The sequence below is a fragment of the Octopus bimaculoides genome, chromosome 7 (assembly GCF_046866305.1).
Source record: "Octopus bimaculoides isolate indiv1 chromosome 7, ASM4686630v1, whole genome shotgun sequence".
Lineage (NCBI taxonomy): Eukaryota > Metazoa > Mollusca > Cephalopoda > Octopoda > Octopodidae > Octopus > Octopus bimaculoides.
The window spans coordinates 62,285,540-62,308,903 of NC_142934.1; the positions used below are offsets into that span (position 1 = coordinate 62,285,540).

General features: G+C 37.1%; 2 protein-coding genes across 2 annotated transcripts in view; one reads left to right on the forward strand and one right to left on the reverse strand.

The window, feature by feature from the left end:
• LOC106874656 (GTP:AMP phosphotransferase AK3, mitochondrial) lies at positions 1–23,248 on the reverse strand. The gene is made up of 5 exons (XM_014922453.3): positions 22,957–23,248; positions 9,413–9,532; positions 6,530–6,702; positions 4,135–4,253; positions 1–3,452 (listed from the first exon to the last, which is right to left on the reverse strand). The coding sequence occupies exons 1-5, from the start codon at positions 23,099–23,101 to the stop codon at positions 3,338–3,340; spliced, it is 672 nt and encodes a 223-aa protein (XP_014777939.1). The 5' UTR covers positions 23,102–23,248; the 3' UTR covers positions 1–3,337.
• The window catches only part of LOC106874655 (pumilio homolog 3), a 31,813-nt gene continuing 30,606 nt past the window's right edge, over positions 22,158–23,364 (forward strand). The window contains exon 1 of the mRNA XM_089355440.1: positions 22,158–22,320. Coding sequence (XP_089211566.1) covers positions 22,311–22,320 — 10 coding nt within the window. The 5' untranslated portion in view covers positions 22,158–22,310. The remainder of the gene's footprint in view (positions 22,321–23,364) is intronic.

The window sequence follows — 23,364 nt, forward strand, 5'->3', positions numbered from 1 at the left end:
ATATATATATATGCATATATTATGTATGTATGTATGTATGTGTGTGTGTGTATACATGTAGTTTATCTCTTGGCTTTGTAGCCCAAGAACAAGCAATATTCATACTTCATAAATCAACTTCCATATATTCATATATATATTAGTTAAGGGACATAACTTAGTTTTCCTTAATCCTTGGCTTCATGATTGAGTGGTTAATGATTGAAAACGCATTCAACAAATATAAAAAAATTACATAAATAATATGCAAACGTATAAAATCAAGGAAGTCACCCAAAATGGATGGAAAATCTATATAAGATAATAGATTAGGCTCCTAAGTTTCTACCTTAGTAAAACAATTTAAGGAAATATGACTATATTAAAAGGTATTTATCATCAGCCTATCGTTAGCCTTAGCTAGGAAGACATAAGGAATAGAACATTTTATTCCTAAACTAGACCCATTGCCATACTTCTTATACAACTTTGCGGAGAGTCTCAGTGAAAGCTTGAATCAGGCGTTACACAAAGCTTTTGTTTGCATTAAAACAATTCCACGAGAAAAAATTTAATATACTTACATAACGAAATAGGAATTGTCTACTTGGGATATCTCAGAAGGTGCTAAGTCTATAATAATAATTCTTTCTACACAAGGCCTGAAATTTTGGGGAAAGGGGCTAGTCGATTACATTGACCCCAGTGCTCAGGTATTTGTTATATTGATCCTGAAAGTATGAAAGGCAAAGTCAACTTGGTAGAATTTGAACTCAGAATGTGAAGACGAACAAAATACTTAGCAGCATTTTGTCCAGCATGCTAACGGTTATATCAGCTCAACACTGTTAATATAATTTAAAATTTTGGCACAAGGCCAGCAAATTTAGAGAGAGGAGGTAAGTCACTTACATCAACCCCAGTGATCAACTTATCTTATTGACCCATGAAAGGATCAAAAACAAAACTGCCCTCTCCTCAGTGGAATTTGAACTCAGAACATAATGCCAAAAGAAATGTCACTAAGCATTTTGTCCACTGCACAAATGATTCCGCCAGTTTGCTGCCTTAAGATCTTTGAATAATAATAATCCCTGTCATAGGAAAAACAAATCAGATCTTATACAGGAATGTAAAAAAAGATTGTATAACAGACATTCAGATCTTTCTCGAAGCAGTGATAAAAAAAAAAAAAAACAGAATTATAAATCTCTATGAATTACATACAGTAGTGTCACAGACCACAGCTCAATAGGAATTTCTAGTTTTCCTCTACTTGCCTCATTCATTAACTGCATACATTTGAGTTTAGTCTTACTATAGTTGTCAAGTTTTATAGCAGAAGGTATGTGGACTAGTAGTTAGGGTGTTGCACTCATGATTATAAGATTATGGTTTTGGTTCCCAGACCAATGGTGCATTGTGTTCTTGAGAAAAACATCATCTCACATTGCTCCAGTTCATTCATTTGTTAATGACCAACTCTGCAATGGACTAGCATCCCATTCAGTGAAAATGCTGTAATCTCAGTCACTTATACACTATAGAAACCAGATAACTAACCCCATGAATCCTAGGACTTGCAACAGTAATGTCTAAGGGATTTACTTTACTGTTTTATAGCTTCTGTAATTTTCTTCTACAAAACATACATTTTCATGCTTTCTTACAATTATGTAGATTTAAACAATCTTCATAAACTCAATAACTTGTTGCTGGCCTAACAAAGTCATAATGATTACCTGATACATTTCAGGGTTTATTTTTGGCCATCTATACTGTCTGAGATTGAATTATGTATAAATCAAAACTAACTTCAATCATACCAAAATTGACAACATGTGTACCAATCCCTTACTAGAATTCTTACAATAAGCATTTTCTTCACTTCAAAATTTGGTACTATATAAAAAATTTAAAAATTTTTTTTAAACTCTTCTGAAGCCCAGTTGACTGTAACTTTAATTACTTCATTAGAGAGATAACATTCAATGGAATATTAGAGGTAGTTTTTCCACAAAGCACATGCGTCCCACATTTTAAAAAAGCAGACAATAAGAAGTTGTGAGGTGCATGCCTTTCCTAAGGGCACTAATGGTAGAAGTAAAATAGAATGGCTTCAACCAGAAACTAAAATCACACTACAGTCTTGGCTCAGTGAGATTGTACCTCTTATAACAACATTTGCCACAGCAATAACAATAAGGTTGAATGAGAACAAAGATAATTATATCTTAAGAAATGAGGTAAATGATATACTGTGACGTCATGCTTTTCCCAGGGTTGTTAATAAGGTAAGATTATGTCAATCAAAACATCAAAACCAATTTTTGTCTTTCCAAGAACTTTAACTTTTGTTCTATTGCATACTACAATAATAGCAATAACAACAATCTTTTATACACACAAAGCTATCTATATTTATAGTTGAAATGAGATTGCATGACGCTCATGCCTTTCTCAAAAGTATTAGTAAGATAAGTGAATGTAATGACAAGGAATAGACAATAAGAAGACCAATATGGTAATGGTTTGGTATTACTGATATAAAATCAGAATAATCTCTCTGTAAAAATAATATACAGGCATGCCTCAACTTACATCATTTCGAGTTGTATCTTTTTTGAGTTTACATCATTTTTTTTTAAAGAAATTAATAGAAAAAAAAAAGGAAGCTCAACTTCAGTCGATTGATCAGACAATATGTCAGAACCAGTGAATATATCTGAAAGCATAAAAACCTAAAACCCAATACTGAAGTAACAGATCAAATAAGATACATGTGAAAATATGTACAAACTATTTGTTAAAACAAATATAAGATAAATTTTTTACTTGTGATATGTCATTTTTTGAGTTTAGTCACATGACTTGGAACCATTTACCGGTGTAAGCTAAATAAAATCTGATCTCTAAAAATACACTTCATCTGATCTCTAAAAATACACATTTGTTTTACTTAGATTTCATAAACAAAACAGAAAAAAATGTTTACAAAATTTTGAATGTCTGGCAAGATGACTTACAAAAATTACATATATATATATATATAATTTTGTATATATATATTTCTCAAAGAATCACGTTGTTCCATAAAAACTATAACAATGTATAATATGTGGTTAGCAAATCTACAAAAATGGTTAGCAAATCTGTTTGGACCCTTAATATATACTTCAGAAAAAAATTATAAAAAAAAACAAAAATAGAATAAAATGTATACAAAATATAGTGGCACTGAAATGGAATTTGGACGAGTGTTTAAATTTTCTATAGAATAAAAAGCTTTCTACAGAATAAAAATTTTCATTCATCAATAACGTTTTTCCTTCAAAAGAAGTCTTATTTCCATAAACAATTACTTATATTCAGTTTTCTGGACTGGCTCGATTTTAGTTGATATAAATTGTCGAACTTTGGGCCAGATTTCTGGTGTTGAGTTACCAGTGAATTCTTCCAGTAATTGATTCTTTCTATAAAGACAGAAAAGATAAGAAACAAATATGTAATTTCAAGCATTGAAATCAGGCACCAGTTCTATTTTATAAAAGAGAAGCATGAACAAAGAAAAGTAGAAAGCTAAGTTGTTACTATAGACAACTATGGAATATCCTAATGAAGCCTGTATTACTGAGTTGGCCTGGAAGGCTTCTTCATGCTGTAATTCAATACAAAGATACATCTGAAGGCATGGCTATGCTAGAAGCTTATACCCAACCATGTTGAGCTAGTGCTACTTCAGCACTGACATGTTTTGTAGACATCCTCGGCAAAATTCAAGTTTGAAATAAGGAATCCACAATAGAACATGTATGCCGAAAACCTGAAATAACACGCTTGCTGATTGATTGCTAAGTGACTCAAGTGGTTATTGTTATAACGTATATTAAAATGAAGATGTAGAGTGCCAGTAGACAGAAATTTCGGGAATATATGGCCTTGGCATAGGCTGGTGCACCAGCATTTTGAGTTCTAAGGGTTAAAATTAATTGAAAGAAACACAGAGCATCTCAAAAGAAATATGGTAACAAAAGGGTTAAACAGAAAGATTCCATCACAGAAGCAGGACCAATCTCAGGCAGGTTGACACCAAAAGGATCAAGGGCCTCACCAACTCTACACAATCCGTTATAATAATAATTTCTTCATCATTACCTGTAAAAATCCAAAACTGGTTGAGTTAACTCCTTATAGACATTTAGACGATGCCTTACAGTTTCTGGTTTATCATCTTCTCTTTGGACGAGAGGTTCCTGAGTGACATCATCAATTCCCTAAAAAGGAGACAAGATATCTTCAAATTTTAATTCATGGATAAAAGGAATAAAGAAATAATCTTGCACAGGGCAGAGGACAGAGAATAGATGGGTACCAATGACATTTTATTTTACCTAAAGTTTAATGAGCAGGCAACAATTACAGCTCTATGCCTTCATTTTGATCTTCTCAATGGCAGTGGACTTCCATATCGGCTGAAGAATAGCGAAGGCTTGCCAAGCCTTCTTGCTTCTTGCAGTGATGTCCTCGTCTGATCCACCTGATTTGCTGATCTTGCTTCCAAGATAGATAAACTCACTAACGTCCTCCACTGGTGCCCCCTCGATTCTGATTGGCTCTTCCTGCTTGTTGTTGATATGCAGCACTTTTGTCTTTTCCTGGCTGATCCTCAAGCCCACTCACCGTGAAGTTTCTCTCAAGTGGTCTACCTTATCTTGAATGTCTTGCAGGCGATGTGACAGTAGCACGAGATCATCTGCATAGTCCAAGTCCTCCAGTTTGTTCATCAGTGTCCACTGAATACCTTTCCCAGAGGTAGCATAGGCTGTCCCGATGCCACACCTGCCCCTTCATCACCAACACTACTTCTCTCACTGGTTCCAACCAGCACACTCTTCGCATAACTAATTCCTTCTCTTGCACCTCTTCTAGCCTCATATACTGTATTAGATGCAACCTCTGTGGTAAACTATATGTAAGTCAGATGGGCCGCTGACTGGCCGACCAGTTCACCGAACACCTAAGGGATGTTCGGTTACGTTCAAACACTCCCATCGCCCATCACTTCCGCCTGGCCAACCACTCCCCCTCTATCATCTCCGTCTTTGGCCTCGCTCTGCATCACGGATCCACACACTCGTGACTCTGCCTAGAACAGCGGTGTATCTTTAATCTATGAACTACTATCCCCTTCAGACTAAACACAATGCCCTCCTCCTATTGACTGCCTCTACAGCTCCTGCAACATAGCAACCTTATTTCATTTTTCATTTTTTGTTTTTAATTGCACATTTTATATTGTATTAACTTCTCCTTTATCCCCTTTCAACCTTATTTTTTATAATTTATTATAATTTTTATTTGTATATACATGCACACATACATACATATCCACAAACACGAAAAAACACCCCACCCATGCACACACATGAATGCACAATTACCTACCACACACATACACAGACACATGCACACACGTGCATACACGTGCACACACATACATACACACACACAGCCACATAAACCCACGCATACATGTGCGTACACACATACACGTATACAAATGCACACACACGCACAGGAATGCACAGATACTTAACCCACATAACCCCATGCACATACAGACACATGTACCTATATATACACACACACACATAAACATACACACATACACACAACCACATACACATACATGCTCAAACACACGTGCATAGCACGCAACAAAATGCACACGTAACTTGACACACATTAAGCATCTAGGTCATTAAGCTAATATTGATATCTATAAGTTTTCCATACTTAGTATAGGTAAAACAATACTGATACGTTATTCAGACGAAAGAAAAAGCCCTGCTGACCTCGATGCATGATGTTAAATTTCCCTTACATTATGATAGTAGTAAAAAAACCTCAACCTAAAATTGTGTTGCCACTACGACCAGAGGAATCTTTACAACCATATCCATGTATAATGCTTACACCTTCCCTTTCCTTATAAGTGGAAGGTTGATTGCCCCCTTACACTTTAAATCACTAAATAAGAAACAAATAAAATCAGAGACAGTTTGAATTCTACCTTGAATCAATTACTAGCCTGCTAGCCTTGGCTATGTCAAGATGGTTTTTATGGATTCTTCTTTCCCCACTTAGATTTTGAAATGTTTGTCACAACAGTAAATATGTCCATTCTGCTGAAATGAAATTTTCAGTAAATTTTCTATATCTTTGTGCAGCTGAAGATTGCTCTGCATTTTGCATTCAATGTAATGCTCGGATTACTTAAATAAATGGAGTAGCATGAAACATGCGTACTGCAATAACCTTTAAAATCCGTGTTGCTTTTTTTGATTTTTGATCACCTTGTTTTTGGAATTATTTGGATAATACCATAGCATCAGGCCATAGAAAACTCTATCGCTACCGCATAAACTCATCTGATCCATGCAGGCATGGAACAGTTGATGTAAAACAATGACAATGATAGCGACGATGATGATGGATCCAATATATAAAAGCTCTTTCTAATATATTTATAAAGATTCAAACAACTTACTTTCACTTTGGGTGGATTAAACTCAGTATGGTAAACTCGACCACTTGGCATATGAATCCACCTTCCCTTAATTCGTTCTATGATGATATCAAAAGGAACATTGAGGTTGATTACAAAATTAATCGGTTGTATTTTGTCTAGAGTGACTGCTTGATTTAGAGTTCTTGGAAAACCTGTTGGCAAAAAAGAAAATTTTTACAGAGTGAGAATCACATTAATAAAAACTACAAACAATGGTGCCATGTAAAAACTGCTAGTGCCACATGAAAAGAACTGGTGTTGGTGCCATGTAAAAAGCACTGGTGCTTGTGCCACATAAAAAGCACTGGTGATGGTACTATGCAAAACATTTGCAAGACTTTATTAAGATTTAAAGGATGAAGGTTAAAACAAGATACTTTCCTTCACAGTCTTGCTACAAAATAAGTGGCTGATCAAAATTTATCCAAAATTAGAGAGAGAGAGAGAGAGAGAGAGAGACAGACAGACAGACAGACAGACAGACAGACAGACATATATAGTGATTGCCACCTATTTACAGAAAGACCTCTCTTTAATTTTATAAAGTGCACCCTTAAGCATGCATGTGGTTCTTTGAACCACCTTCCTTTTACAAGTTTTGTTTCATATGTGACAAACAAATGACTTGACTTTACTGTTGACGCTAACCTGGTCTATGTGCATTCTCATATGACCTTTCACACCTGCTGCAGACCCAAATACTTTATCACAGAATTGACACAAAATACCTGAGGAAAGATCTGTGCATAATTAGCCTTTGGTTATTTGCCATCATGAAATCTCATATAACTAGCCAGTCCAGCTTTGGACAAATAGACCCAACTGCAAACATTACAAATGTGTTCAGGTTGCTCTTGCGCATATTGTGTGTGTGTATATATATATATATATATATATATATATATATATGTCCCGCTGTTGAAAGAGGGTGTTAGTGATGCAGAGGTCATACTCGGAGCAGAAGGTGAGAAGTCTCTGTCCATTAGTGTTCATTTTCCCTGTGCCGTGAGGACCAAGGATCCCTTACCAAGTGGTATTGTCACACCCAACATGGGAGTTGAAGCCACCTATGAGTATGATCTTGTCTGATCGGGAGATGTTCCAAAACGCAGTATGCAGAGAATTATAGAAGGCATCTTTTATCTCTTCATCAGAGTTGAGAGTTGGTCCATAAATGCTGAGAATTGTCAGAAAACATTTGTTTGAAAGTAGGATTTTGATTGTTATCAGGCGCTCGCTGATACAGGAGGGTACTCCAGGAATTTTCTGCAATAGGCTGTTCTTGATTGCGAAACCAACCCCATGCGAATGGGGCATCCCAGAGGGATGTCCTTTCCAGGTGTATCTGCCAGCTTCTTCAGTGAGGGAATCCTCATCAGAGAAACAAGTCTCACTGAGTACAGCAATGTCAACATTGTAACGCTTGAGTTCGGTGGCTACAAAAGCAGTGCACCATGGGGGTTATCGAGTGTCCAGTACATCATGTGAAATATCATCAAGGAGGGTGCAAACATTCCAACATGCAAGGATGAGATTCGAGGGTTTCTTTTTCTTTTTTCAATTTTGATGCTTGGTTTCAGCTGCATGTTTGGGGATGACTCACTGGGAGCAGTTACTCAGTTGAGTAAGTGAGGATGAGCTTTATCTGAGCCACATTTTCTAGGCCCTTTACAAGACATCATGGATGCACCCACATGGCATCTCCTAGACTACATCGTTGTCTGTCGTCATGACATGGGCGATGTCCTCCATACTCACACAATATGTGGAGCAGATTGCTGGACGGACCACAACCTTATCCACTCCAAGCTTAGAATCAACACTTGACCCCCTAGCCGAAAGTCGACAGCATCAAACGACTGAACACCACGAAATTGTATGATCCTGAGAATTGTGGCCTCTTTCAGGATCAGCTTGCCATCAAATTGGATACTCTCCCACTCCCCGATCCTACCTCGGTAAACCAAGAAGAGCTAGATGATATACGGGACAAACATATCTCCCTGATCTCCTCAGTCGCAACCGAACAACTAGGACACACTAGACATCGAAATCCTGACTGATTTGATGAACCTGCTGATGAGATCCTCCCTCTTCTCAGAAGTAAAAACCGGGCTCATGATGCCTACCTCTCGAGCAGGTCCAACACACACCTCCAGAATTGGAAAGATCTTCGCTCGGAATGCCAGAGCAGACTTAGGCAGATTCAGAACACTTGGTGGAACAACAAAGCTGCAGAAATTCAACGTTTTGCAGATGAAAATAAGATCCACGAGTTTTACACTGCATTACAATACTGTGTCCCTACAGGTCTTTAATATTTACCTACCAGCTTCCAGGAATATGGTTAAAATGTAAAATTGGTATATCCAATAATGTTACACCATTATATTTAGTGGCTGTTTAAACAAAGTGTTTGTAGATGATTAATAGGTTGGATGGATGCTGATGAAGGAACAAAAACTCTCAAAATATGGCATATACATCCATTACGCATTTTTCATCTTCCATCTCATTGTTTGTTTACATCTGGTGTCTCAGATATGAAACATCATAACAAAATCAGTACTGGTTATAATTAACCCTTTAGTGTTTAAACCGGCCATATCCGCCCCAATATATTCTACATGTTTTATATTCAAACTGGCAATATCTAGCCTCTCACACCTAACCTACATTGACATTCTAAAAATAAACAATCACATCATTGAAACCTCAAAGCTATAACATAATGCATGATTAATTCAAAACAATTTGAGTGAAAAAGTATTACATTTAACAGAGTAATCTGAACACTAAAGGGTTAACCATTAACTAAATAATGTGCTTTAACAGAATAAAAGATGCAAAAGCTAGACTTACCATCCAAGAGCCATGTATCATCTTTATGGCGTTGTACAGTTTCAAGAATCAACTGAAGCACCAAGTTATCAGGTACCAACTGACCTTTGTCAATGTATTTCTTTGCAGAGACTCCAATATCTGAGGGATAAAGAAACTGAGCCATTAGTAAGATTTTAATAATCCTCATCCTCCTCTTCATCATCATCATCATTATCAACATCATTATAACCATCACCAACACTGCCACCACCACCATCATAATTAATATCAACATTACTGCAATTTCTGGTATTAAATATTACTGTATCATTGTATCAACCAGAATATTGGGTGTTGTCATACATTGCTTGTCACAATGCACTTCCCTGAATTGTTATACAGATGATATCAAAAAGATTCCAGGTTAGTTCTGTAGTGCACCAACAGATGGCAGCATACACAGAGGTTTCATACACACTGAGAGGTAGCAGTGACCTTAATGAGGCAGTGTGCCAAGTGACATTGCTATGTTTACTTCACAAATTGTGAAATTTGAGTTTCTGTGATCACATGTATGCTGTAGTTTGCAATTTTGTCATGGACAGAAAGTTGGAACAAAGAGCCAACCTGAAATTTTGCGTTAAACTTGGGAAGTCTGCTACAGAGACATTGAGCATGCTTTGGCAAGCTTATGGTAATGAGGCAATGGATCGTACACAATGTTTCAAGTGACACAGGCACTTCAAAAGTGGAAGAACATCCCTGGAAGACAATGAGCAATTTCAAAGACCTGCCATGACCGTCACCCCCAGAAATGTGGAGAAAATTCATCAGCTTGTGCATGAGGATCATTGGAGGACAATTAATGACATTGTTGATGTCGTTGATCTGTTAAATGGGTCTGTGCAGGTAATCCTAACGTCTGAATTGAACATGCAGTGTGTTTCTGCCGAGTTTGTCCCCTGCCTACTGACCACTCAGTAGAAAGAACATTGCACTAAGTCTGTCAAGATCTCCATCAGTGTGCTACTGATGATCCATCCTTCATATTGAAGATCATCACTGGTGACAAGTTGTGTCTATGGGTACATCTCTTAGATGAAGCAGCAGTTGTCACAATGAAAGAGGTTTTCATCACCATGACTTAACAAGGCATGACAGAGCCACAGCTCAATCAAGACCATGCCCATCGTATTTTTTGACATTTGCAGTATTGAGCATAGAGAATACATTTCCCAGGGCCAAACCATTAATTGGGAGTTCTACTGTGACATTCTGAAGCATTTGAGGGAGGGCAATCAGCAAAAGCAACCTAATCTGTGGAATCCAATGAACTGGATTCTTCACAGTGACAATACACTCTGTCACTAAGCTCTCCTCAGTCATGAATTTCTCATCAAAAACAACATGGTACTACTTCTACACCCCAGCCCTGTTCACCAGATGTAGCACCTGTGGGCTTCCATCTCTTCCCCAAGGTGAAAATGCAGTTCAAAGGTCACTGTTTTAGCACCATTGTTGAGATCCAGAGTGAATTGCAGAAGGTCCTCGACTCACTTACAGGAAATGACTTTCAGGCCAGATTCCAAAAGTGGCAGGAATGCTGGGACTGGCGTATTGATGTGCAAGGTGACTATTTCGAAGAAGATGTTCAAACTTAGGTAAATAGGTTACTTTTTATTAGATATAACTAGTCTGGGAACTTTTTGATACTACCGTAGCTTTTAAATGTGACCACCCTAACATTCCTGTTGAACAGAGTACCAGCCCATTGCAAAGTTACTCATTGTAAAGCTGAGTGGACTGGAGCAATGTGAAATAAAGTGTCTTGTTCAAGGACACATTGCACTGCCCAATCCAGGAAGTAAAACCATAATCTTGCAATCATGATTGCAACAATCTAACCACTAGGCTATGTGCCATCATGCTATTAAATATACACATTATAAATGTGTACACACACTGGTACTTTAATCCAAAGCTGTTTCAAACACATATATTAATTTAATTCTAACCCAGCTAGCTTTTGCATAAACCAGTTAGATGATTTGTTTACTAATTGCTATAAAAGAACGAGCACTTTTTGGCTTTGTTCAGAAAGACTAAGGCATGGGTCACTGAAGAAACCAGGTCAGGTTGAAACTAATGTCGGGCCATAAAATGTTACCTCAAATAGTCTTCATTCAACTCATGCCAGTATGGAAAAAGACATTAAATGAACACATACACACACACACACATTCTTCATTTCAGCACAACTTCTGTAGACTTAACCCATTCCTATTCTTATGATTGGTCATGTATTATATACTTTTACAATGCATTATTGACACTACAACAAAAGCCTTCCCGATTAAGTGCTAGTTCTCTCATTGGTTGAAGCCATAGCGTTACTTTGTTCTAACTTCCTCATAGTGTGTTTTTCTTGGAAAAGATACTGGGGTGGTTTGCCATTGCATTCCCCAACTGGATGGTCGCTGGCCCACAAGGAGCTCATCCACCCTTTGACAGATCTTGTTTTTAGTCCTCCTGAGTGTCCGGACACAATCCTTACAAGAGCAGCAGGCTACTCAAATGGGGAAGCTAGTTTCATAGCCAACAACCTAACCATGGAAGAGATAGTACTGGTTCACATGGTGCCAGCAGCAGGTCTCATCAGCCTGTGACAAGATCCCTGACCTGACAACGATTCTTATGATTACACTACCATAAAAGCCAATATTGTTGTTTATGTAATGTCTTGTCACTAGTGATCAAGAAACATATGTAGCAGGCTTATTTCTTTACTGCCCACAAAGGGGCTAAACATAGAGGGGACAAACAAGGACAGACAAACGGATTAAGTCGATTACATCGACTCCAGTGCGTAACTGGTACTTATTTAATCGACCCCAAAAGGATGAAAGACAAAGTTGACCTCAGTGGAATTTGAACTCAGAACGTAGCGGCAGACAAAATACCGCTAGGCATTTCACCCAGTGTGCTAACGTTTCTGCCAGCTCGCCGCCTTCCCATATGTAGCATATGTAGCAGGCTAAAATGTAGCAAATGTAGCCCATATGTAGCAGGCTAAAATAAGTCCAGAGCTCCACAGATCAACAAAAGCTTTAAACACATTGCCACAGTATGGGGCTGAAACCAGTAATAGAGATACCCACATCATCCTCATCATCATTTAATGTCCGTTTTCCATGCTGGCATGGGTTAGACAGTTTGACTGAAGCTGGTAAGCTGGAGAGCTGCACCAGGCTTCAGTTGTCTGTTTTAGCTTGGTTGCTACAGCTGGACGCCCTTCTTAATACCAACCACTTTACAGAGTGTACTGGGTGTCTTTTATCGGAGGTGCATGGCTTAGTGGTTAGGGTGTTGGACTTATGATCATAAGATTGTGGTTTTGATTCCTGAACCAGGCAATGCATTGTGTTCTTGAGCAAAACAGTTCATTTCCTGTTGCTCCAGTCCACTCAGCTGGCAAAAATGGGTAATCTTATGATGGACCAGCGTCCCATCTGGGTGGGAAATTTATACACCATGGAAACCAGGAAAGTGGCCTTATGAGTCTGTGACTCAAGAAAGAACGGATCTTTTTTTAAAACGGGGGCCACATTTTTCATTAACGAAACACTTTGAAACTTGGAACACTGGTAGAATGTGTCATATAAAACATCTTTTTCTCTTAGTCTTCTTAAAAAAAAAAGAAATCTCTAAGTTATTCCATGTTAAAGTTGTCGTATTTCTGTAATTTCAACCAATCACTGACGTCCATTCAGCCGATATACATTAAGTGCCGACTACATAAACAAACGATTCTGAAACAATTCTATCGGTGATAGGGTTAGGGTTAGGGTTAGGGTTAGGGTAAAACAGCAAATTTAAAAAGAAAAAAGCAAATAAAACGAAGAAAAAAAAAGAAAATGAAAAAAGCAAATTTAAAATGAAAAAAGCAAATAAAACGAAGCTATGGCTTAATCAGCCAAAGGAGTAAATATAAACAACTGAATACTTGTCAGTGATTGGTTGAAATTATCGAAATAAGACAATTTTTTACATGAAATAAATTCGAATTCAAAAATATTTTTCTGTTCTATAACACAAAATAGATAAGTATACGAAGTTTGAAAGTCTTTCGGTAACAAAAACACTACGTAAAACATTAATGAAAAATGTGGCCCCCATTTTAAAAAAGATCCGAAAGAACTTTACTTTACTGGTTATCTTTTAAGAGTCACTAACATAGGTGCATTTTAAGTGTCACTGGCCAGTACCAGTGGCATGTAAAAGGCACCCATGCCAGTTGACACGTAAAAGACATCCATGTCACATATACATAATCATTATCATCAACAGCTTTGTTTTAATGTCCATTTTTCTATAATCGCATGCATCAGACAGAATTCATTGAGGCAGATTTTTAAAGGCTGGATGTTGTTCCTGTCACCAGCCGGCACCTTTTTTTTCCAAATAAAGTAATGTTTATTCAAGACCAGACATGTTTGCATATAAGATTGGAAATGAGGGACACAGCTTGTATAACAGTGATGCTCATTTACAACTATTACTTGAGGTCAAGACAAGGAGACAGTAACACACACAGAAGTAGACAGATAGATGTAGATACACGAAAGGCTTCTTTCAGTTTCCATCTACCAAATCCACTCAGAAGGCTTTAATAGAAGACATTTGCCCAAAGTGCCACACAGCATGAGTGAACCTGAAATCACATCATTGGAAAGTGAGTTTCTTAACCACACAGTCATGTCTGTGCCTATAAGCCATACCTGCAGTACACACACACACACACACACACATACCATACACACACACACCACACACACACATACACATGCACACACACACACACACAAACACACACAAATGTTTGTACACATATATGCATAATACACTCATGTGTGTGTTCTTGTATTTGTACATCCATATCATTTAATGGTACTAACATACATTTGCAAAATTATATACTCATTTACAAGCTGACACCTCACTTTTCCTATTCTATAACGTCTTAATAAGCCAACCATGAACGGAAATCAAACATAATGTATGTGTCACTTGTTTATCAAGTAACTTAAGAGCAGGTGTTTGGTGAAAATTGTTCTCATTCATTGTTTGAGGGAAAGGAAAGATATTTTAGAATGTGTAAGCACGAGTGTGTGCATGCATATATACATACATATACACAGTAATAAAAATGCATACACCTTATAAAGTAAATTGGTTATCATGTGACAGTGTGACCTATTTTCAGATTTTCTAGTCAGTTATGTATATCAACACAATTGTGTATATATCCATATTCCCATTGAGGAAAAAAATTTATGAGTGTCACACAATCATATTTTCTTTTGCTTAAAACTTCGAGGCTGAGAAAAAATATTAGCAAGTTAAAGGTACCATGAATTTGAAAAAAAAAAAATGTCAATGTGGTTAGCCTAAAATATATATAAAATGCTAGTTCAAATGCATTATATACTCTTTTACTCTTTTACTTGTTTCAGTCATTTGACTGCGGCCATGCTGGAGCACCGCCTTTAGTCGAGCAAATCGACCCCAGGACTTATTCTTTGGATACCTAGTACTTATTCTATCGGTCTCTTTTGCCAAACATATTTAAATTTGATCTTCAATACTCCTTCTTTAAATCCAGTCTGGATTTTTGTTATTTTTCACTTTTCCAACCTTCAGTCACATAAAAATAAAAGGCACAAGGAAAATATTGGGGTCAATTATTAAACTGACTAAAAGATCTTTTTCCAATTAAATCTACCTTGTTACTACCATCTTTATTTCTTTTTCCAGTTATTTTCACCCACTCTTATGGAATGTAGGGTTGTTATGTATGTCGAAACACCTGCTCCTGTCCCTCTATCATATTTCAGATCTCAACACCTGACATAAACTCACTTCTGTCTCTATTACACCATGGCACCCACTTAGCTGAGGTGGGTGGGGCTTATCTTGCAAGTTACTTGGCAAATCCACAAATTCACTAGTGTCACTGCCATGAAGAAAGGCAACCAGTACACTTTATAAAGTTGTTGGCATTAGGAAGGGCAGCCAACCATAGAAACCATACCAAAGTAGATACTGGAGCTCAATGCAGTCCTTCAGTGTATTGGACCCTGTCAAACTGTCTAATCCCTGCCAACATGCAAGACAGACATTATATTACGTTACATGACAGACAGCTAGACATCTTCCTTTATTAGCCACACAGGGCCGAACACAGAGGAGACAAAATACAATGTAAAGCTTTATTTTCCGAAAGAAAAAAAAAGAGGATAATAGAGGAAAAGGAGGAAAAAATTCTGATCAAAAGGGATCATGTAAAAAAAAAAGATAGATAGATAGATAGATAGATAAACAGACAGGCAGATAGATAGATAGATAGATAGATAAACAGACACACAGACAGGCAGATAGATAGATAGATAGATAGATAGATAGATAGATAACTTTCTTTTATTAGCCACACAGGGCTGCACACAGAGGGGACAAATACAACTGTAGAGCTTTTCTTTAAAAAAAAAAAAAAATCCGATCAAAAGGGATCGGTAGGGGCAAAAAAAAAAGGGGGGGTATCGTATATCACAGAAAATGTCAATTGTGTAAAATGGGGTAACATTAGGTTTATCCATGGAGAGAAAAGCCTACGGAAAAGACCATGGTAACCTCAGCAGGGATTAGACACATGAGAGCGAAGTGCTCTCTCTCTCTTTTAAAAAAAATTTTTTTTTTCTCGATTTATAGGATCATGCTCAAAGAGGTATCGTCACTCGCACGCACCATCTTTGCTACATTCACCCACCTTTTAATGAAACTTTCACGAGACAAAAACTATCTCTCTATTCTCACCTTCCTTTTCAAGTGATACTTGAAAAAGTTGATGAGCGATTGGCCAGAGAGGTAAGTTTTCGTCTCTAATCCTTTCGCTCGGGTCCACCACACACATTCTTTCACTATGGCCACCAGTATGATGAACACTGCCTTGCCTTCCCTGTTGAGGGACGGTGGTGGAGCAATTTGCACAATAGACTCGGCTGACAGGCGGACTCGTCCCACACGCGACAGCAGCCGTTCGGCATAAGCCCACAGGTCGGAAATTTTTGGACACTGCACGATTGCATGCAGAACGGTTTCGTCGCTCTGACTGCATCTCGGGCACGTCAGTCCGGTGTGTCTCGAACCGTGCCTGTAAAGCTTATCCCGAACGGGTAATGCTTCTCGATAGCACTGCCAGGCCAGGGATCTCTGGTGGTTGTCCATAGGTCCCGGCCCGAAAGTTGTCCTGAACAGGCAGGTCAGGTGTTCCTCGTCGACGCCCAGATTTTGCCCAAGATCGTCGTCACACCTCCCCTCCACTAATCCTCTATAGAACGCTTTTGTGGAATCAAAGTTGCACAAGATTGGTCCCGGACGGCAGAGTTGCTTGAGAGCAACGCGACACTCGCGGTGCCATTAGATAGATAGATAGATAGATACACAGATAGTCAGAGAGAGAGAGAGAGAGAGAGAGAGAGAGAGAGAATCTATTCTACATATGGCGTGTGACCTGTAGAAAGTCATGTTGCTGGGGGTTATAGCTTATCTCCTTAGTGTTTTGAATCAATGATTCTTTATCAGACTTTCTTAATCCATATTTTTCCTTCATTCTTTCTTGATGATGGCTATTGCTAATGCTGGTTAAAGATCCTGTCAGCATTAGATGTATTTCCTTGCATCTAGCTCATTATGAGATAAGCTATAACATCTAAAAACACACACACACACACATATACACGTGTGTGTGTGTATTATAATATCCAATACCAGTCTATATCACAAATCTCAGTAGTTAGTTCATTCTTGATTTGATAAATGGAGTTATTTTTTTGTTGTAAACATCAGATCAAAGTGGGACACCTCGTTATATTGGACATTAGATTAATTGCTATATAGTGATATATGATGTTTACCCTGTCCTGTACAACTGAGTCACTGACCACTTATCTCACAGAGATAACAACAACACAGTTAAAGAAACAGAAAAGAATAATGGTTCAAATAAATTGAAATACCGAGAAAGAGGAATTGCAGCGTAATTTTTAATGTAGTTGAGTAGCAAGAGACAATTATGTGGTTCAAGTTCCATTAATGCTGGCCTATTTGATTAATGCTTATAATGTAAAATGTCACTTGTGCCCATACAGATGTATGCATGTATGTACATGTATATATAGAGATCAGGGTGACATGGAGGTGAGCTAAGAATTTCATAGGCTGGCTGTAAAGGAGTAATGCTAGAGCAGTGAAATCTTGCATGCATTAATTTCAGTTATTCTTATTAATAACTGCATTGTTTCATTCCAGGTAAACTGACATCTGACTGTTCAAAGAATATTTCAAAAATAATTAGTAGTGACTTCTCTTGAAAATAGACAAAATTTGGCATTGTGCTGTTATCAAATACCAGCAGAAAAAATGTTTAGCCCTCAACAACATTCATGCTGACATGGTTGATACATTAGGGGATGATGCTCCAGCTTTATCAACAGTCTAAAAGTAGGCAGCCAAATTCAGGAGGAAAGGGAGAATCTTAAGTATGGATGTCCTGCAAATGCCACCACCAAAGAAATAATTGATCATGTTCACCACATGGTAATGGATAACAGGTGATTGACTATAAATCAAATAGCCAATGCTGTTAGCATATCCTATGAGAGAGTTGAGAATATTCTGCACAACAAACTTGGCATGATAAAGGTTTCTGCTTGGTGGGTGCCATGTCTTCTGACACCTGATCAAAGCATGCCAGGCTGATTACATCATTGGAAAATCTGACATTGTTTGAAGTAGACCCAGCTTGTTTCCTTGAACGTTTCCTAACCCAAGATGAGTGTCACATTCATCACTTTGAACCGGAGACGAAAAGACAATCGCAAAAGGCATGTGTTTATTGACTATCTTTAAAAGGACCACACCATCAATGGAGAGTACTATGCCAACTTGCTAAAGCAGTTATGAAAGGCTGTCAAGACCAAACACTCAGGAAAATTGCCAAAAGCTCTCCTGCCAACTAAATTGCTACTGCCAGTTCTGGTCCCTTGCTAAAAGGGTCTATATTAACTTGGTGGAATACTCTTATCTGCCACTCTTCAATTAATATGGATATGTTGACAACACTTTCTTGAACACAGTTTCATATTTCCCTCTAGCTGCATAATATATGTACTTGACAAATGTTCCAGGACAATGTTCTAGCGTACATCCTTGATTTCAATGGCTGCTGTGCATGACTGTAGCTTTTAAGTGGTTGATCACTCTCCTTATTCTCCTGATTTAGCCCCATCTGATTATCATGTTCCCTAGCATGAAAAAACACATGGCTTGGAACCAGTCATAGTGATGACAACATAACTGCTGCTGATGAGTATTTTGACCAACAGGATGAAAGTTTCTTCACCAATGGGATCCAAGCACTGCAACACCAATGGAAGATGTGTGTGGACTGCAAAGTGGACTATGTTGAGAAATAAACCTTATTTGGTCACATTCCATGAGAGTATCTTGGTTAGCCTACCTCTCATATGTTGGAAGTTTATAACAGGAAAAGGAGGAAGACGTAGAGGAGAAGGAGGAATGCCCATGACTTCTGAAGACCAACCGGCTGGTGAAGATTTATACATTTGATGTTCAGTTTTAACATCTACAATTTGATGTTGGCAAACAAAACACAGGTTGGAACGACCCCTATAGGGTACATTTTTGAGGAATTTAAGAAAAAACGTTAGATAAAAGATCTAGCAGGTGAGATACAGAAGAGGTGATGAGAGAAAGGTGAGAGAGGTGTATGAGGTAGCTTCATAGTTCAGAGGTGTACAGCCACAGAGAAGAAACTAGCTTTGACAGTTTGTTATTTGATAGCCTTGTTTTGGATATGGTCCAGGATCTTTGTGCATGTGTGCAGTAGTAGCACTATCTCATGGATCTAAACAGTACTCTGATGCAAGTGAGGATTATCGACTGATCAAATACTAATGTATTGTCTGCCCCAGAAGAGGCACCTAATTCTAACAGGGCTACATATGTAACAGTGCTCTGAAAGATTATATAAAATTATGAGTCTCCAATATTTGTAATGATTCTGAATGTTTTCCCTTTGTGTTGCTTGTGTATAGAGAGAAGAGTGGCCCAACGATAATTCTTTAGTATGTATAGTGATTGTATATTAGTATTGTTAAAAAAAATACTAGGTTTTCATCACCATTGAATGATGCCTGTAAGCTTTCCTGCCAACTAAACTGCTACTGCCAGTTCTGGTCCCTTGCTAAAAGGGTCTATATTAACTTTGTGGAATGCTCTTATCTGCCACTCTTCAATTAATATAGATATGTTGACAATACTTTCATGAACACAGTTTGCATATTTCACTCTAGCTTCATTTGTACTTCACAAAACCATTTCAAAACTTATAACAGAATTAGAGACAGTCAAAACATTTCAGATTAAAAGGAATTGTTTGCTTGAAATCCAGATGATGAATGTGAGTGGTAGGAAAAGAAGATGTTACATACACTCTGATGCCACCTTTTAAAGAAATATTTGAAACAGGCTGGAGGTCATTGCTTGTTATCTGTAGCAGTTAATCAAAATTACTTTTAAATCCCATAAGACATCTACAAAAACTGTTGGAGTTTCAAGTTTCAAAGATCATTAACAATGACAATGTAATAATAGAAGGAATCAGTACGAAAACATTTGTTTCTGTCCTTAATTATACTTTACTCATTTACAGAGTGAATGTTCTTTGTTATTTAACTGACACAATGCCATTATTAAATGAATGGTTAGAATGGTAACAGGTATTTCAAAAGCTAGTGAAAATTGCAGAGAAAAACCAAATAGTGTCAGGATATATTGATTTCTTTTGATTGTCACTAAGTCTCTCTTATCTTCTGCTTCAATCAATATTGGTAAAATAACATTGAGTGTGTCTATATGTTGTGGTATATATATGTGTATGCATGTCACAGTTTGACCCTCAACAATAATTGGAAAAGAAATTCACCACACACTGAATGTAGAGGGGAGGGGCATTCAAGAAATCAAATGATTCACTTTGATTATTCCTTTCCTAAAATAATACATCTATTTTATTTAACTTGTAGTGTGGTGTGTGTGTGTGTGTGTGTGTGTGTGTAACTATGCATGTGGGGGTGGGGTATTTGGAGGGACGTTTTGGATTTACAAGAAATGTTATGATAAACATTCCTATTCATTTCCTAAAAGCTATATGACAAATGCTTTCAATTCATTTGCCTTTCCTAAATTCATATACAATTCATAATTACAAGACATTCAATCAAGAGAGAAAAACCAGTCCTTGTTTTAGTCTAATGTTTTGTTTTTTTTCTTACCGAAGATAATTTATTTTTGAAGAATGCTACATTTACCTCTCAAGAAAACCATCCTTTTTTTCTTTTTTACTTTTCTTACTTCTTATATAGTTGCATCACAAAAATATGATATTATGGATAAAGGAAAAAAAAACAACAAAAGCAATACTTAAATAATATTTTTAAAAATGGAGCCAAAAAGAAGAAAAATGTGGAGAAAGAACATAATGAAAGCAGTTGTTGCTAGCTAATGCAGACATTGTTCCAAGGAATACTCAGAGTGGAATCAACACTATGTGTCAATGATTAGAGCACACTGATGAAGGCATTACTGCATAAAACACTGCAAGTAATGCATATGAAATGCCACAACCTCGAATAAATGTGAAAATGTATGTTTGCTGACATAACAGTGAGATGGTCTCCCGTTGCCCTGTATCCTTTCATGATGATGTGGAGGAGAGGCATATGACACACTATGGGATCAGTGACAGGTGCAGGAGTGAGGACGTCAGCTTAAAATCAAGATTTAGCTAGAACAATATTTTCTTTCGTTTTTTTTTTTTTTTTTTCATAAAATATCTTAGTCAGATGAAGGGGAAGACCCACAAGCTCTGTAGACCTCTCCAGCCTTTTGTATTAAGTTATAATTCTTTGCGTATTGATTAAAAACTCCATCTAGCTTTACCTTTGCCTTTTATTTTTTTTTCAAAGAAGGCACAAGCAGAAAACTGTCCCAAAACCAAATTCTGCAAGACAACTGACTAAAGATCTACACAGGAAATAAATAGTGAGGACAGCAGTGAATTGGATGATGTTTTCTTAGGATGAGAAGGAACCATCTGACTGTGACTGAGTAACCTGTCAACAAACAGGAATGTGGAGTCCCTTCGGATACAGAGGTGGGTGGGGACTACGTTCGTGTTGCTGGGAAGGAAAAATATGCCCTTTTCTGTTGGGCTGATTGATAAAATGAATGGTGATGAGGAGTTAACCAACAAAATTTTGAAGTGTGTTGCAAGTAAATAATTTGTGCATCCCAAATTCACAATGCCACATGAAACTGAAAAAATGCACACATGGATGTGAGGACATTGCATTTATTGTTTGCTCCTTATAACAATTGAAGAACAGGGTGTTGTCTTCAAGAACTTGCATTTCACTTTTATCTATCAGCCTGTAAGCCAGAATAAATACAAAGACGTTGTGGACCGCTAAATCTTATTTATAGGGGACAAACCAAAGGGACAATCATGCTTGCTGATAAAATGCATAATTGGAATTGAAATGCCAACGTAATGCTTGAATTGTTTCATAATTACTGACGTTGCAGCATGCCCCATTCCTGCCTACTCTCAATAGGACAAGTTGTGGGTGTCTGAACTTGGGTCACGTCACGGAAAGTACTTGTTCCTTTTTTTTTTTTTTTTTTGCGGGGGGGATCTCTCTCTCTCTCTCTCTCTCTTCTGAACGTGTTTGTTGATTTTGTTGAAGATAGGTGTATATTTATACAATAGACAACGTAGTAGATTTATGAATATAACCAGATGTTGAAAAGTAAGCGTTTTTTTTTTCTTTTGTTTTTACGAAATACGTCCCAATTAACACCCACGCAATCTTCACCTATGTGAGTAAAATTATATACGTGTTTTAAAATGTCAATAAAATAACTAAACAATGTTATATAATAATAATAATAATAATAATAAATACTTTACGAATTATCAGATTATCATGCGATCATAATCGAAGTATAGGACTCCTAATATATTACAAAAAAGAAAAAAAACGAAAACTTATGACAAGTTGTTAATTATTATTATCATCCTTACGCAATGTTTTTAAGTAGTTTTGCTAAGTTTATAAACCGGCTGGAAAAATGTGGAAATAAAATCAACTTCAGATACCAGGTTGCTAAAGATTTTTTCCTTCCTAAAAAAACTTATGCATCAAGAGAAATATATAATTGTAACAAAAATCGAAAAATACGTTAGGGAAATAATATATACGTTGCTGTTGACAAAGCGAAAAATAGATTTTTAACAATATTGAGAAAAGAGAAACAGAAAAAATAGTTTTATACTAGCGCAACATGTGAGTATCAAAATTAAGAAGTGAAGGGAACATGACAGAGGAAATAATAAATGGGGTAAAGCAGAGTTCAAGAACTGGGCCTTAAGGGCTTTCACCAACCTGTTCCTTTTAAAATCTGAGACCTTAATAAATCTCCGCTGGCTAAGTGCTTCATTGAAAAATCTTTCAGGATTCGTTCTGAAATTGTCCCTTTTCCTGATCCAGGAGCTCCCAAAATAATTGCTTTCACCACTTTTTTTATCATCGTTGTTGAGTTTATGCTGTTACTATACAGAACGTCACAACTTGATTAAAGCAGTCAATCTATCGACTGCTATTTTACCTGGTGAGGAAAATATGTTGTATGACTAACCAGTAGAATGATAATAACTCCTCTCTAAGATTTTCATTGTATCAGATAAAACAACTGATGTCTCCTAAGAGTCAAACTTTTGCTCAACTGTCAAGATAAAAATGAAATCAGATATGTTCATTAATCGAGCGAAAGACACATAAACAATTTAAATG

Bases quoted from the DNA above. Each gene is read 5' to 3' on its own strand.
- LOC106874656 (XM_014922453.3), bottom strand. From the start codon at position 23,101: ATGATAAAAAAAGTGGTGAAAGCAATTATTTTGGGAGCTCCTGGATCA. The intron at 6,703-9,412 runs GTAAGTCTAGCT...TTTTGCCAACAG, and splicing joins TGATACATGGCTCTTGGATG to GTTTTCCAAGAACTCTAAAT. The intron at 4,254-6,529 runs GTAAGTTGTTTG...TCTCCTTTTTAG, and splicing joins TTAATCCACCCAAAGTGAAA to GGAATTGATGATGTCACTCA.